Raw genomic sequence first — 17,903 nt, 5'->3', positions numbered from 1 at the left:
AAAACAAATCTTTAAATAAATAAATAAATAGTTTATAATAATTATACCAAAAAAATACCCATTGAAAATAGAGATAAGAACAACTCCAGTAGAGTACACTCAAGTTTCTTTTGTATGTCATTAGTTCAAAATATGAGAGTTTCATGGGGGGGGGGAGCATAATTCAACTTTAGTACAAAAGCCTCTCAACTGAGAGCAAGGAAAATAAACCAATTCCTCAAGTCCAGGTACAAGAAGCTGAGGTGACTATCACCTGTGGGCACAAAGAATAATGTCCCTGGTAACCACTCAAACCCCATCTGCAGCAAACAGCCCATCTTGCTCAAAGGCACATGGAAAAGAAAAGACATGTTAAAAAACATTGCAAATGGAGGAAAGGGAACATCATCTCTTGGGAGAATGTACCTCTGAAAATTATTTTAAAATATGTCTCAGGAAACTGGCATCCTCAAATAGAACAGAAACATAACTTCTATAAAACAGGAACTGAAAATTACAAGGGAGAAAAAAGAGGATAAGAAGACAACAAATGAGAGCCTTTTAAAAAAAAATGGAAGAAAAAAGAGCAACTTGCAAGAAGAAAAAAATGCATACATCACCCTATATCTTGCAAAAATGCTTAAACATGAGTCAACTTAAATATGGGGAAACAATGAGATAAATCTTAAATGTGGGCCATTTTACAAAATAACTGGTCTAAAAAAGTCAAAGTTAGAGACCAAGAAAAAAAAAAAAAGGAGAAAAAAAGCAGCAAAATTGCTCCAGATGTAGAGAAACTAGAGGCATGACAAGTAAATGCAACATATGATCTCTAATAGGACTCAGGCTCAAAAACAGCCTAAGAGGACAATGTTGGAACAATTAGGAAAACTTAAACAGAGATTATAAGTTACATAATATTATTGTACCAGTATAGAGGAATAAACTTGTCCTTAGGAGATACACACTGAAATGCGAAGAGATAAAATACCATGACAACCCCAAGGGCTATTGATTATTCAGTTAAGAGAGGTAAAACAAGTCCGTGTACATAGCAGACAGGGAGGTGAGTGGGAGAGAGACTAAGGGAGGGGAGGGGAGGGGAGGGATTACCTATCACCTGATAATACAGGAAAACAGATTTCCAGATGCTCATTACTTATAATAATTTTCCTTGCTCATTCAAAAATCTGTAACCACTGGTAATTCCTTTTTAAATTAAAAACCATACCACATCACCTTTATAATAGTTTTTTTGTGTGTATTCCCCTAACAAGGCCAATATAACTTTAATACCAAAAAGTTTGGCACATTTGGTACATTTCTTATAATGGGAGCATTACAAGAAAAAAATATTATAGCCAAAATCTCCTAGGAATATAGATATAAACATAAAATAAATAGTGGTAAACTGAATCCAATAGCATATATTAAAAGGATAACATTCAAATTCACACAGGACAGGAGCGACTCACCCTAACACAAGGCATCTAAGAAATCGAGCTATTAACAAGGCTGCTGAAGACTCAGGGAGCACTTCCCCCTGGAATTGGGGTACCTGAGCAGGATGTCCATGCTGACCCAGAGCCACAGAGATCTGGCCTCTTGCAGAGGTCTCAGCAAGTGAAACAAGGAAAGAAATAAAAGGTGTAAGGATTAGAAAGTTCAATTGTCATCACATGGTTATATACATAGAAACTACCAAAGAATCTACAACTAGGTTATTAAAATTAATACGTATTAGAAGACTCAATATTTTTAATACCAACTTTGAGTAAATCCAAACACTACAGAGCAATTCCAATCAAAAATCATAGAAATTCATAAGGTGATTATAAAACCTATATGGAGATGCAAAGGGCCAAGAACAGTCTAAATAGCCTGAAGAACAAGATTGGAAGATTTACACTACCAAGTAGCAGACTTAATTTAAAGGTAATTAAAATACCAACATTGGTGCAGTGGAAAGAATAGAGTCCAGAAACAGACAGACATGTGTATACCTGATTTACAAAGAAAACATCATTGCAATCAAACAGGGAATGGAAAGTCTTTTCAATAAATGGGGATGGGTCAATTTACTTAAAAAATAATTAACCCCTTCTTAATAAAGCTGCTTTGTCTGCTAAACAAAAAAAAAGAAAAGAAACCTTGCTCACATCACACATAAAAATTCATATGAAATAGCTCACATAACAGTACTAAATGTAAAATGTATAAGAAAACAAATACATTTATGACCTCAGGTTAGACAAAGATTTCTTAGAGAATACATTAAAAAAACAAAAAATTGGTAAATTAGGAAATTTTGTTAATCAAAAGACATGATTAAATAAGGAAAAACGCAAGCAGTAGATTGGGAGATTTTTGTAACGTGTATGTCTGACAAAGTACTCGTATCCAGTACTATAAAGGACACTTACCAGTCAGCAAGGACAGATAACAGAGGTAAAAGACTAACAGGCAGCTCACAAAGAGGAATCTCCAAGTGGCCACTAAGCAGATGAAAAGGTGCTTAACATCATCAGTCAACAGAGAAATGCAAATAAAAACCAGGCAGAGCTATTAATACAACCCACTAGCGGTTAATATAACAAGGATAAAAATAGAAGGTCTAACAGTGTGAAGTGTTGGATATGAAGCAAGTGGAACTGTCAAATACAGCGGATAGGGTGTAAACTGGCATACCACTTGGGGAAATGTCCACATCTACTAAACATATTCATAAACTTTGACCCAGCAAGTCCAATCCTGGGGATAAACCTAACAGAAAGGAACACTGTTGTCAACTAGAAGACACATCTATAAGGATGTCTACGGCAACTTTATTCCTAACAGCCAAAAATGGGTCCCTAGCCTAAATGCCTATAAATACTACAAAGGATTAATCCACTGTGGTATTTTCACTTAATGACTACACAGCAGGGACAAAGTGAACTACAGTTGCACACAACAGCATAGATGACTGCCATAGACAAACGCTCAGCAACCCAGCTGGAGAAATGAGAAAATGCTGCAAGATTTCACTTACATGAAGTTCAAGAAGCATGACTGCTACTCTGCAGAAATCGTAGTAGTGCTTATCTTTTAAGAGTTACTGACTGGAAGGGGGCAAGAAGAGCCTTATAAAGTGCTCTTCAATAAGAGATATTCTCCTTCAAAAGGAGGTACTCTATGTCTTGATCTGGGTGGCGCACACATAGGTATATAAATATGAAAAATTCATAAAGTGGCTTCCTGAAAATCCCAGCAGTATACATTATCACACTTTACCACAGTAAAAATGTCAACTTTAAACAAAAAACATGTAACGGTAGAATTAAAACCATGAGAGACAACTAAAAACTCTGGATTTTATATGTAAAACAAATCTGTTCTTGCAAGGTGGAGGAGAAGCTGCCCAGCTAGGGACCCCAGGACCCCAGGAGTGAGCAGTGCTGAGTGCTCAGGCTTTCTTTTTGTCTCGCAGAGTTGGAGCTAAGTCTTAAACACCAACTGAAAACAAACCAAAAAAGTCAGCTCTCTCTAGCCAAAGGGAAGGAAAAGGGGCAGCCTAAAAAGAGAATTCTTTTATAAAATAACCACAAGATACCATCTGACCACAACTGAAAAACCTTTGTGACCCAAGTCAGCAGAGGGGCACGGTGCCTAGATTCTACTCGGCCAGGCTGTAACAAGGCACCTCACCCACAGAGCCCCAGGTTAGTGTTTCAGAAAGTCAGGTAGGGAGCTACGACTCTCTTCCACACCACTGGGCAGCAACAAGGACCCCTGGTTATGGTTTCAGCAGAAACTGTGGAAAGCCTGGAGCCTCACTCTGACATGGCAGTAACAGAGGCCCCGGAGGGAGCAGCAACAAGGTACTAATCCATACCAGCGAGAAGGGTGTCAGCAGAGGCCTCCTGGAGAGCCAGAAGCCCCTATTCCTACTCTGCCATAAAGGGGAATGCCAGACTTTCTGTGCAAGTCCACTGGTGTGACTGTCTCCTATGAGAACCTGATTATATACTGCAGCAAAGAAAATAAATTACACAGGGGCCAGGAAACAGAGTGGTGAAGGGGCATTCCAGAATTACAACAATACAGCTGCCTTTCTAAAGATCGGAACAGGAAGGTAGGAGGGAGTCACCAGAGAAAAAAAACAGAGAGCCTTGATAAAACTCCAAGAATGATTTCAAGTTTGCAAAAAAAAAAGAGGATGTGATAAAGCAAATAATGTAAGAAGAAAAGAGGATTTAGAAACTCAAGGAGAGGGGGAGGGTGAGAGAGAAGATTATTTTAAAAAGATCCACATCCATATACTGCTTTTTCTTTTCCAGTCTTGGACACTTTCTGGGCTTCAGGCAGCAAAGCAGACAAAGCCAAGTAAGTACTACAGCACACATAAGGGCACACACTATGGCATCAGTAAGTCATGATCATAAAAACATCTTTCAAGGAAGTGAAACCTAAGTTCCTAAGGGTCATATACTTTGTCAAGAAACAGAGAAGGGTCTAAAGACAAGGCAGGTCAACAAAATTAAGACCATTCAAGGCCTTTGTCAAGCTCAAGTTCTGAAAGGCATCAGTTCCAAGCTCAGGAGACATGGTTGTTAGGGTGCTGACAAGGTGCCAGGCTCTGTTGGTGGAAGGCTAGATGAAGGTCCAAGTTAAAGCCAAGGTTGGCGTTTCCTATGGTGCCCCAGCACCCACAAAGGTTGCTGTGGAACCAAGCTTAGCCAAGGTTTCACCATTTTTGTATATCCTCCACCTTGATATGTTAGTCCTTGTACAGCCGCATTCCAGAGATAGTTTCAACAGTCACATCCCTCACTCCACTTGGTGACAAGAAAGCAGACCACCCCAGCCGCCAATGAGGGCAGACTATCCATAAATGGGACAGCATCATTAACCATCCAATCAGTTTGAAACTATAACCGTGTGCGCCAAAATGCCTTTGTAGTAACCAATGAGTAATTGCCAGTTTCTTTCAAAATTTGTGCCGCTTGTGACCCTATAATAGACCCCTGTTTCCTCTGTTCGGGGCTCTCGCTATCTGCCACTGTGTTGGAAGGTGCTGTGAGCCCGGACTCGAGCCCGTAATAAACTCCCTTTTGCATTTGCATCAGCTGTCTTTGGATTCTTGGAGGCTATGCTCAACGAGTCTGCTGATCTTGGGCACAGCAGTTGCGAAGTGCAGGCTTCTATCACTACCAGGAGGATGGAAAGAGGCTCAGGATGCTCTGGCTGCTCCCATGCATGGCTGCTGTCCTGTGCTATGCTGTCCAAAAAAGGACAAAACCAAAACACAGACAAAGATGTGAAATGAGAAATTTAGCATAATTTGAGGTTTGGGGCTGGTTAAAAGAAAAAAATTCACATAACCGTGATTTGAAAAACAGTTTTCAGACAGGAATGACAATGAACCAAAAAGGAAGAAAATGTTGTTCTAGCATCCTGTCTGGCCCATGCTGAACAGTATTTAAATATTCATATTTTATTTTTAGAGTTCACCTCAGGATAAATGATGGAAGATATGAATCTGGTCATGGATCAGAACTAAAATAACCACATGGAAGTAAATGTATTGTTAGAAAAAAAGTTGAAGGAGAAGCTAGGGTATTATCTTTCCCTCGGAGAGTAACAAATCAAGAGACACTACTGAAAGTTAATGGAAGAACATAAGGGTTTACGTGCATTAAGTTAAAACATAATCATAATAATTAAAACATAAATACAAAAAACATTGGAAAAAATACTATGAAAGTATCATCTTCCATTTCAGCAAGTCAACAAATACTGTCTAAAGTTGATTAAACTAAGAGGCAGAGACTTACTAATGGTTATTGGTTAACCACAAGATCTAAAATTAGAATTATCTAAAAGAGTCTGTTGCCAGAGGGGTCAGGTAGGGTACAGAATTGTGGCTATTCATCACAAGCTCTTAGAAACAATTTGATGTATTACCATGTGCATTTATAACTTCTAAAATAATTTTTACATTCTGATAAACATTTGGTGAAGTTGTAAGGCAACAGATATTCTCATATGCGGAAAATGAATTAGCACAAGCCTTATGAAAGGGAAATTGACGTTATTTAGCAAAATTACTTATACATTTACTCCTCCACCCAGCAAGCCCAATGGTACAATGGTAAAAATGCAAAGATACTACACAAGTTTATAAGTTATCACACCATTTGTAATAACATCACAGGAAGTGACCTAAATGTCCACCAGCCTAAGATTGGCTGAATAAACCATGACCCAACTGTCCAGCGGAGCCCTGTGCTACTTACTGAGAAATGATGACCTCTATATCCAGCCAGCAGTGAAAATGAGTGCGGGCAGAGGGAAAAGTACACCTAGAATGTTACAATTTGTCTGAGGGACTGGTGAGCGGAGGTGTGAATATACATACCTATGTGCCTTTTTAATGAAATGACAAAAAAAAAAAAAAAAAAAAACCATGAAATTTCCCTCTGGAAGAGGGAAGGAAAAGGGTGGTAAGGGAGGGATAAAAGACTTTTCTGAATATACCTGTTTTGTAGGTTTGAAACCATGTAAATATTTTATGTAATTACAAAACAAGGTTATTTTTAAAAGCAATCCCAGTAGATTGAAAGAAAGAAAAAAAAACCTGTATTACGTTGGTGACACCACCACAAAGAAAAACTATTTCTAGTGGTCTTAACAGTAGTTTTACTTTACATTCCTGGAGGAATATATTCTAAGGACAAAAAAGAACTGCAAAATTATTTTTTTAAACCTGTTTTCGGTAACCATATTGTTGGTGGCAGTGTTGGTACTGCTGATGAGTTATGTGGGTATTGTGAGATAATGCAAAAGAGTGATTAAGTTGGTGTGATTGGAAGTCAGGATTTTTGGTATCACTGACAGGAAATTCAAATGTAAGAGTGAAAAGGTTAAGTGAAAATGCTATTATTGTCTTGAATTAGAAATATAAACATATCATATATAACTATAATATGAACGTACACAATATCAATATAAATGTGTGATATAGGTTACCTTTAAAAATATACAGATGCAACATAACACCCTAGTTCTAGTTCCTGAATAGGCCTATAAATAATGACAGACCTAGTAGCAAATATAAAACAAAAAAAGTCCTAAAGCCCACACTGAATACCACTTTCCACCAAAGGAAGCAAGATCCCTTCCAGAAACAGCAGAATACAGGTGTAGAGCAGGTGAGAGAGGAGTCTGGGCCATCCTGTCATACGTAAAGATAAGGAAGGACTCTACCCTGAAGAAGTATGCCCTGAACAAAAACAGGTAAAATAAAACAACAATAAGGACAACTCAGGAGATTGAAATACAGCAAACAGAAAAGATATTTTAATGAAAAAGAAATAAAGCAAATAGGTTCAAATCTATGTGTTTAAAGTGGTATTTGAAAATAAAGTCAGTCAGTTTGGGAAAATATCAGTAAACTCACTCAGTCAGAAAAACCAATAAAAGCAGTCAAATTTATTTATCCTGCCTTTCTTGTATGAACTGTACCACAGGGTATCCAAAGAGCCGACAGGGTAAGTATCTCTTTACAGAAATAGTCTAGCTAATATTAAGAAATGACAGAAATAAATATCACCATTTTACAGTCCCTAATAAATTAATGGCTCAAAAAGAGATAACTAGACATAATGTGCCTCCTAATGGAAGTACTTATCGCTACCTTTTAAGTATTCTTGCCAAGAAAATGAACTGAATTTAATCTAGCCACTAAATCTAACTATTATATCAACCTTCCTAGGAACTAAGAGGGAACAGAGCACAATATGCAGGATGCAATGGAAGTTATTTTGGACAAATTACAAAGGACAAATAAATCTTCAATAAATAAATAACAAGGAAAAAAAAACTTATGAGCTACTCTCAACCAATTGCAATGTATGATCTCAGTTGACCAAGCCAACTGTTTTTAATAAATGATATTACTAAGATGTTTTGAACACTGGCTGGATATATGATGTTATAAAGGAAGTTTTAGGTGTGGTGTCATCATTGTTTTTGAAAAAGAATCTGTCTTAGGGTGATGGCACTAGAACTTGGAGGTGGGCAAGTGCAGCATATGCACAAACTGAGGCGTGAAGCTGTCCTCCTGCAACTACACAGTTTATAAACAAATGGTACATCAGTAAGATGTGCTTTAAAAAAACAATAAGAACAACAGAATGTCTATCTTTTAGAGCCACATATGGAAATATTTAAGAATGAGATATGACATCTAGGGTTGGCTTCCAAATAATTCTGGAGGACTGGAGGCCAAAGGAAGGAGTTATGGCCAATTATCAATAATGAAACAAAATAAGTCATAATGTATTAAAGTCTTGAAATGGACTGATGGGTAAGTGGGGGCTCATTACACTATTCATTTTTGCTTTCACATATGTTTGAAATTTTCCAAAACAAAAAAAGCTTTAAAAAAAAAAAAACTAAGCACCCAGGGAAAAGAAATGAGAAGCCATGTTTAAAAAAAAAAAAAAAAAAAACAACTAGAAATGAACAGTGGCACCAGCTAAAGAGAGAGAGATAAATGTGTGGTGTAAAGCTTTTATAAAACTGAATAAAATTTTCAAACATTTGTGAGAGGAGGCATAAAATCTTCCTAAATGGTATCAATTCTAATTATTTCCACATTCCTCCTGTCTCTCTTAGTAGACTTCAGGCTTTTTTTCTCCCAACCAGCAAGAGAAATAGTGCTTTACATATATCAGGATCACAATCCTTCAGATAAACTCAGTAAAATATACAACACGTCATCCTAACACATAGAAGAGGCAAATACTTTCTCTGAGTCTTAAAAAAAAATTTGTTTTAATTATTTTCTTTTGACCTTTTTTTTTAAGCTCCAGGTTATTCAGCTAAGGGGCCCCATCCTCTCCTAGCAATACTAACGATGGGGGCCTCCCTGGTGGCGCAAGGGGTTAAGCAACACACTATGAAGCAAATCTCAGTCTCTGCAGCACGAGTTTGATTCCCAGCCGGCCAGGAAGCAACCCACAAGGCGCAGCAGACCTCTCCTGACTCGCCCGCTGCTCCCCTCAGCACTGCGTTTCAGTCCTTCTGCCTGTTCTGCTCCCTGCTCTCTCTCTGGTGAATCCTCTCACCCTCCGCATCTCTGGCCTGTACCCCGGCTCTTGTATGCATAAATAAATAAAATCATAAAAAAAATATTAATGGTGGCTGCCATTTAGTTACCAGTCATTTCTCTGCTGAGGGCTTAGACACAAAACCACTTTTACTCCTCGCAACAACCCTGTCAATGAACTTATTAGCTTCATTTTTATAAATTAAAGAAAAAAGTTAGACTTCAGAGGAGGATTGTGTGCAGTTCCAGAGACTTAACCTTGCATATGTCCAACATCCGCAGCCCAGCTCTGCTCTGCCTGGACACAAAAACCCTTCGCTGGGAGTCAAGCAGCGTCTTTCCCCAGACTGGCTCCTTCCTCCTCTTCCCTCTCCCTCATCTAGATGCTGCAATGTCCCTGGTACCTTCCCTGCAGCAAAAGTGTGTAAAAAACTTTAGTATTTTCCCCTCTCTCTCTAAATCTAACGTGGACAGATTTCCCTTCAGCAACTTGGTCCAGCCCAATTTTAACTCTTACTCATCTCACAAAGCACACACATTCACTGTGGAGCCCTTTAAGAGTTCTCTTCTCACTAAACTGCCTTCTCCCAATGATAACTTTTCGCTTCTCCTCAACACACTATACAATCAACCCTCACCTTCCCAACACTCATTTATAATACAACTTGGCTAACCTTCGCGAGTCATCTTTGATTTTTCTCTTGCCTCTTTTATGATTTGTCACCAAGTCTTGTCAGTTTCACCTAAAATCTCTCTCAAATCCATCCCTTCTTTCCAAAGCCAAAACCTCACTTGGGACCTCAGTCTTCTGCTGAGAAACTGCAACACAGCTCCATAATCCAGGGGTCTCCAATATTTCCCACATGTCCTCTCCTATCAGTAAAAAAAATGTGATACGTGTGTATTCATCTATAAATTATAAGGATGCCTCACTGAACTAATACATGCAATAGGAAACATAAAAACAAATTTTGGAGACTGATATAGCAACAACTATAAATTCTCACCTAATCCATTCACATCCGGGGAAATCATTTTACACAAGCCAGGGACATCCCTGCTTTAAATTCCTGCTGCCACACTCACCTCCCTACAAATTCAAAGCTGCTCAGATTACAATCCCAACTCAATCCTTCAATGGTGTCATGATTTTTCAATGGCACAATAAGACTTTTTCAACTTCACCTCCTTTAATCTTTACCCTACATTTCAGCTATCCCTGTTATCTCCTTCTGCTGTTTGCATAGTTTGCCCCTCTTGGAATGCCCTTAATCCTGACAGCCACTGATTTACACACAATATTATCTCTAAGAGAAAATACATCCTAAATGCCATAACCAGTTTACAGGTGAACTTCTGGAATTTATATATTTTGAACATACCTTTTGTTACTTGTTGTGCTTGGCTCCTTTTCAAGTCCTAACTACTTGAAAAGACTGGGAAGGCCTTCCAATCAAAGTAGAAGAGACCAACTCTGTTTTCTTTGGTTTATTTTTCTTCCTTGTTTATCTTTCCCAACAAAATTCTTTTAAGCAAAAAAGGATGTTGCAAAGCCAGACATTTGTTACCCCTAGGGCCAGGAAAAAGGCAGAACCTTTGCAACCCACAACCAGAATTCCTGCCAGAAGCCTACACACAGATTGAATAACCTGAATAAAAACATGTTTTCTAGGGCCTCCCCGGTGGCGCAGCGGTTGAGTGCTGGGTTGTGAAGCTGCCCGCAGCCTCTGCAGCACGGGTTCCATCCCCGGCCGCCAGGCGAGGGTCCCACATGGCGCGCAGACCTCTCCTGCCACCCGCTGCTCCCCTCAGCAGTGTACTTCGGTCCTTCTGCCTGCTCTGCTCCCCGCTCTGGCTCTGGTAAATTCTCTCACCCTCCCACGCTTCTGACTGTACCCAGTGCTTGTATAAATAAATCTTAAAAAAAAAATAAATTAAATGAATTTAAAAAAAAAAAAACATGTTTTCTTGAGCAAGACTCCAGGTTTTGTCTTCTCTGTGTCAACCTTCCTACTTGCTGTACCAATGTCTCCAAGTTGACTGCCAGTCTAAGATTACAATGGTGACGTTGCACTAATATATTTCCAGAGAAGTCAGGAAAATTCAAGTAACCAAATCTGGGCACTAACAATGTGAGCTCAGTCTTCAGCAAGACTTTATTCTACCACCCCAAGTCTGCACAGTCTCCTATGGGGACTCGGAGGGGAGCACCGTAGCAGAGAAAGGAAAGAGGCTATAAGAGGGAGAAGCCCTAGAGAAGTCATACCTCAACTCCTAGTCTTATCTCACAGTAGGGCAATATGTCAGTTACACTAGACAACAGGCCTCCAGATGTAGCAAGCCTGCCCTGCATTTTGATCATGGGATCCTGTGACGGTAGTCCAGAAAAGGACTGGAACATCGGATCTTAAGCCAAGGCTGCTTCTCTGTCTCCAGAGAATGGGTTTATTCCCACTCTGAAGGCATATAACTTCCACTACTCTTCCTCTGGGAATCCTTCTCCTAACCCACCTTTCTCTCAGTTCAACCTCTCTGAGAAACCTCTACTCAGTCTAATTTGATCTTTCATTTTCAACTGATTTGGGATTATCAAAACCACAAAGGGATACAGCTTTAACCCAAAGTGGTGCAACTGCTTTGCAAAATTTAGCAGTTTCAAGTTACAGTATGACCCAGTAATTCCACTCTGAGGTATATACCCAAAAGAAATGAAAACATAAATGTTCATAGCAGAACTATTCATAACAGTGGAAACCGCCCAAATACCTAACAACTGAAGAATGGCGGAACAAAATGGAACTTATCCACACCATGAACTATTAGTCAGCAATGAAAAGTAATGAAATGCTACTATGCTATAAGATGGATAAACTTTGAAATCACTATGCTAAGTGAGACAAAGGTCTGTGTATCACAGACCTGTTTATACAAAATGCCCAGCACAGACAAATCTATAGCAGATGAAAGCAGATGAGTGATTGTCTAGGACCGAGGGTTCGTGGGGAAGGGGGAGCGACTGCTAATAGTTTGGGGAATTCTTTCTGGGGTGATGCAAATGTTCTGGAATTAGATAGCATCGATCAAGCACACTTTTGTGATTATATACCTTAATAAATTTTGTAGCATGTGAATTATCTTAATAAAGTTGTTTTTGGGTGATCACAGCCTACGAAGCCCTGACTTGACCTAAACCCTTCTGCCATCTGTCACCACTCAAACCCACTGGCCTTCTAAGGGTCTGATATGGGTCCAGGCCTTTGTGGGCTGGACCCTCTGGTCTTGCCCAGTCTCAATGTGACTGGGGTCACCTCACCCCTTCAGTCTCAGTCTGAGTGTCATCTCCCCAGTTGGCCTTCCTCTCCATTCTACTTAAAGTAGGACAGGCGCTCTCATCATCTTCTCAGCATCTTGTTGGCTCCTATAAAGTATAGCCACACAGTTTTCTGTGAATTTTTCCCCCCAAATCTTGTCAGGTCCCCCAGACTTTAACTGTAAGAATAGGAATGAATATGTATTATTCACTGTGACAATCCCCGATGTCTAGCACAACTCCTGGCATTTAAGTGCCTAATAAATGGGAATCAATAATTTTTACCTCCCTAACATGCTGTGGCCTCACACATACTACCCCCTCGACTGAGGCCCCCACCACTGGCTATGCCCGGTCACCACCACGCCACCGCCATCCATCATCACGGCCTCTTTATACCCTGACTCAACTCATTTCTCGTTTCTCAGAGGAAACACTATCTCCTTGATGAAGCAAGCTTTTTTTGACACCTCCTCAGAAAACAGTCTCTCCTTCACTTCATCACCCACGGCATCGCTACTAGAAGACTGATCTTACTGCATGAACTCAGGTTTTTTTGGTGGAGAGGGGGCCTGGAGGAGTTGGTTTGGTTTTACATTTCTATCTCACTGCTACTCTGCAAAGTGAATTTTTTTCATTTTTGTTGCCTGGTACTTAGCATACTCCCAGGAGCATAACACAGTACTACTACTACTACTGCTAATTATGGTAGTAATGATGACTAACATTTATTGAGTGCTTAAAACGAGCTTGTCACTGTTCTTAGTTCTATATTGAGTGAGTATAACTGGACACACTTCTTGGTACCCAACCTTAGAGGTGACAATCTGACAGGGACATAAGACAGGTCCACAGGCAAACGTAGAATAAACGCACCATCAGGCCAAATCAGCTGCCTCATCCTGGTCCTGTGACTTCAAATCTTAGAATGTGCTTTTCTCTGAGTCCATAAATGTCAGGTTTCTTCAAACTCACTTAGAATACTTCCTTCGATTACTTACAATCCACTTCCTGCCTGGGTGCCTGGAAACAATTTCTAGGATGTCACCACAAGCAATATTAAACTGCCACATCATTTCCTGCTGTGTGTCTACATTCTCGGTTAAATTGCTTCATATTAACCACATTCCAGTCCACTGGGATCACTCAAATACTAAATAAGATTTAACATACCTGTCCAAGAGTGCCAGTTACCACTGCTCCTTTCACCCTCTAGATAAATAAATGTCTACTCAGGTTTAAGGTTTAGGAGCTTTTCAGAGCACTACCTGTAAACAGGTGAACTCTTCTTTCCTTTGTCAAGTAGACATTTAGTTTGAGACAAGATAATATCCCTTTATTTAAATGAACATGAACTAAGCACACTTCAGGGGGAGAAAAAGGAACAGTCTGACTAAACAAGGCAATTTAGCTTAAAGACTTATAAAACATAAAAACACTTCCTCCTCAAGAGTTTAAGTAGCAAGTTGGTTCTTTTTAACTATATGTATACTCAACTCAGAGATCTTAACTCAGATCCTAATATACTCTTAAATGCATCCATGAACTCTTCCTAAACCACCTTACAAGCCAAGCATTGAATCTGATAAAGGGAACCAGAAAGTCCCTGCTCTCCAGACATTCATGCTGGGCTTAATACAGAAGACAGACAAGGACCTGATTTACTGCTAGAACATTAACAGACACAGATGGGGGACACCAGGGCCTAGGCAATGTAGCGAAGAGGAGAGATGACAGGCACCAGGGCCAGGCTATGCGCAGGTACACAGATGAGGGACATTTGGACTAGGCTATGCAGGGGGCACACAGATGACAGACCCTAGAGTTCAGCTTGGGGGCGGGGGGTTAGAGGGGGTAACAGATAAGGGACATCTGGCCTGGCCAATGGAGGGGGTATACAAAGGAGGGATACCTGGCCTACCTAGGCTGGGGAAGAGGTGCATAGGTTAGGGAGGAGGTAATCAGATGAGGGGTAGCTGGCCTTGGTTAGGGAAGGTTGGGGGTAGGAAAGTAGGGAACCAGTATTCTGGCAGTTCTGATTTCAGGCCTATGACCTCTGATTCTCTCATTTGAAAATGTGGTAAATAGTCCCTGCAACCCTGAACAGCTGTGAAGATCTGCTGACATGGCTCACATACAGCACTGCCACCGTGCCTGACACACAGCTTGTATTCAACCAGCCTCAGCTCGACAGAAAAGTCTGACCAAGCACTAAATCTCAACACTGTGCCTCACAACTTACCTACTCTACCACCAACCACATGGCAAACACCAGCTTCAAAATTACACAGTGTTGTTTTTAACCAACTTTTATTTGCTAGTAATAAGAGAAGGTTAAATTCCACTCTGCACATAGGAGTAATTCTTTGATCATCAAAACTTTCTTCATTACCTGAAATATATGATTCTCTGACCACGTGAAGGAAAACTTGCAAAGACAGTTTTTAAATGCAGGCCTACACCATAGTCCCCCCCCCCCATTCTATCCTCAAGGAAACAGGGTGAGTGTGGTAGTTTGTGCAAAGCTTCACAGTAGACAGAAGAACTGGAATTTGAACCCTGATCTGATTCCACATAAGCAGTCTCACTCGGCCATGCAGTCTCAGATATAAGCAAGAGAAAACACAAGCAGGCAGAGCTCAGAAGGCCCCAGGGTGCTCTCTGCCTTCTTCCCCCTCCACAGCAGAACCTGCACTCCCAGATTTCAACTCAGCCAGCAGAATACCTTGAGCCGCTCTTTCCTGTCAGGATGGAGAGTCATAGTAACCTAGGCTCTGCTCCCTTCACCAGCTAGGGCAGCACCTGAGAAGGTTTTGCCGCCACCTGTCCATCCCCAATCCCAGCTCCAGGCAGAAGCTGCACAGTTCACAGTCACCACTACTTTTCATAGCTTCTCTCCTCCTCTTTTAGTCTCACAAGTATAGCTAACATGTCCCCAAGTTTTTATCAAAGAGCTATCTAGTCTCAAGATCAAGAAAGTTATTCTTTATACTAATTTCACACTTAATACAATTTCATGCATTAGTAAGTTCCCTGCCCGAGCAGTCACTTGATTACAGTGACGGGACTCACAAAAGGCACTTGAGAACCTGCAATCTTCCAGAGCAAGGCAGAGCCCTGATGCCTCAGTCATCTGTACCTCCGAGGGTTGGAGTTTTGTGTTGGTGCTGATACTGACTGCCTCCTACCAGGGGAGTTTCTGAGCTTCTCCATAACGAGAGGGGTAAGCATCCTCACAAGCACACTCTGCCCACTCTCAGATGGCTTCTGGAAAGTGTTTTCTAAGTGTTATTGAAATCCAAGTTTACAACTCTTACTTGGAAGCAGGAGGTATACTTGGAGTGCCTCTTTAATCCCAACGCGTCACAAACCACCTCTTTTTAACTCCAAGCCTCGTAAGCTCTTATTTGGAGCATGCTTCTAACTCTCACCCCACCCCTTCCTCTTTTCCACAAAAATAATGAATTAACAGTATGTTCATCCAACTCCCATTTTCACTATGACAAGCAAACTTAGCTAGTTTCATTTAGCAGACGTCTCGGGGCTGCCTCACCACATAGTAGCCGCAGCTGGTAAGTGGCAATCTGAAGCCAGTCAGGCGACGGGCTGGACAAGGGTCATACCACCGGGCCACTGACTGGACACGAGATGCAATATTTGAATAATTAGTAGATTTCACCCGCCAGGCCCTTCTCCTTTCAAGCATTCCCTAGCAAAATTCTCAAAATGCTGAAATAAAACACATTCCACACACTTTCTGGAAGGAACGTTTACAGCGTCAGAGGAAAGTTTTAAGAAAAAGCCTTTGCTGTCAACGTTGGTTTTAAATGCCCGTCAGCAATTCTTTTAGTCACAGAGAAAAAGTGAGTATGCTTTAGTGATTAGCGATAAGGCATCTCCTGTTCTGGAGCTGAGGAAGGGAGAGGCCACGAGAGGACCTGGCTGGGAGGGGAGATAGAGTCCAAAGCAACACACCCAAACTGGACGGCTTCGAAGTTGCACTTTCCAAAATCAACTTCTAGGTCTGGAAGGGGGGCAACAATGTTTCCACTGGTTCTGAATTCAATGTACCAACAACTTTCCCTGAAAACTAACCCCTCACTGGGGACTCCAGGTGAATGAATGAGAGGAATTGTCAGATTGGATTACAAAACCTTTTCAAGGATTGGCGAGATCAGGTGCTCAGTTACAGGAGAGGAATCTTCCTTCACAGCCTTTGGCCCTGACCTGACAGTGAGGAGACTTTCACAGATAAGAGGGGGGGGGGGGTCGCGGGGTGGGGGGCAGAGGGAGAGAGACAAGGGCCTTCCTCCCGGGCCTTCCAGCCCCTAAATCAAGGAGCGGCCCCTCCCTCAGCGCCCCACACGACTTCACGGGGGCTGCAGGCCTTCAGCCTCCGGGCTGCAACCTCCCACTGAGCAGCCGGGCAGCCACCGCTCCGGACCTGCCTAACTCTCAGGGGCGCCCCAAACACACCCTTTCGGGGAGTTCCTCCGGAGATTTCTCGCCCTCCCCCCAACAGTTGCCTGACCATTTTCGGAGGCCCCCGTGAAGCCCCGGGAGGCGACCACCCGGCAGGCTCGGCTGCTCGCGCCCTCAGGTGAGGCGGGGACACCTGACCGCCCGCGCCCTCCACCCCGCGCGCACCCCGCCCCCGCGCCTGCCCGAGTCGCCATGGCAACCGGCCCCCTCCCCGCGTGACGCCGGCACGCGGGGCGCCCCTCGGGTCCCGGCAACAAGTCCCCCCGCAGCCCGCGGCCTGCAGCCCTGCCTGGCCCGGCCCCGCCGCCCCGCGCCCGGCCCGGCTCCGCCCGGCCCGGCCGACTCACTTGATCCTGGAGCCCATGGTCCCCGGGCCTCCTCATGGGCCCGCGGGCCCCGCTCGGCGCTGCGCTGCCCGCCCGCCCGCGGCCGACCGGCCTCCCTCCGGCGCTCTCCCCGCCCCTTCCTCCCTTCCCTCAGGCTGGGCCCGCCCGCTCGAGGCTCGCTCCCTCGCCGCCGCCGCCTCCCGGGGCTAGTACACTCGCTCCAGCCCGGCGAACGCCATGGTCGCCGGCGCGCGTGCCCGGCGCGCGCCGCCCCCTCCGCCTCTCACCCGCCGCCCCCTCCCGCCCGCGCCGCCGCCGCCGCCGCCCGCGGGGGCTGCCGGGAAATGTAGTCCGCTCGGGAGGCGGGGCCCCTGCGGGCGGGGGGAGCGAGAAGCCCGGGTCCACCGCCAGGCTCCTGGCTGGGCTCGCCGAGCCACCGGGACTTTGGCTCCCCGGGCTGGCCCCTAAAAACCTCCACCCCTGTGCGCCCCCGTGGAAACCTCTACCCGTAAGCCCCTGAAAAGACTGTCATCCCATAGAAACCCCAGAACTCTGGGGCAGAGACCTTGACTCATGCTTCCCCCGTGGGGTTTTCCCCGCTCTGGCCTTTGAAAATCCCATACCCTGCAGTAAATTCTCACTATCACACCCTCTCCTTCCCCAACATGGTCCTTGATGGAGGCTCGTCCTCTCCTTTAGACTTCACATGCCC

General features: G+C 43.0%; 1 protein-coding gene across 1 annotated transcript in view; it reads right to left on the bottom strand.

The window, feature by feature from the left end:
* Positions 1-17,248, bottom strand: part of DENND1A (DENN domain containing 1A) — a gene marked incomplete at both ends in the record, with an annotated part of 451,205 nt that extends 433,957 nt beyond the window's left edge. The window contains one exon of the mRNA XM_084237464.1: positions 17,213-17,248. Coding sequence (XP_084093590.1) covers positions 17,213-17,248 — 36 coding nt within the window. The remainder of the gene's footprint in view (positions 1-17,212) is intronic.
* Between the last annotated feature and the right edge of the window lie 655 nt (positions 17,249-17,903).

Source organism: Talpa europaea (assembly GCF_964194135.1).
Source record: "Talpa europaea genome assembly, chromosome: 7".
NCBI lineage: Eukaryota > Metazoa > Chordata > Mammalia > Eulipotyphla > Talpidae > Talpa > Talpa europaea.
Note: the sequence above shows the minus strand (reverse complement) of the source record. Positions and strands in the feature narration are given on the sequence as shown.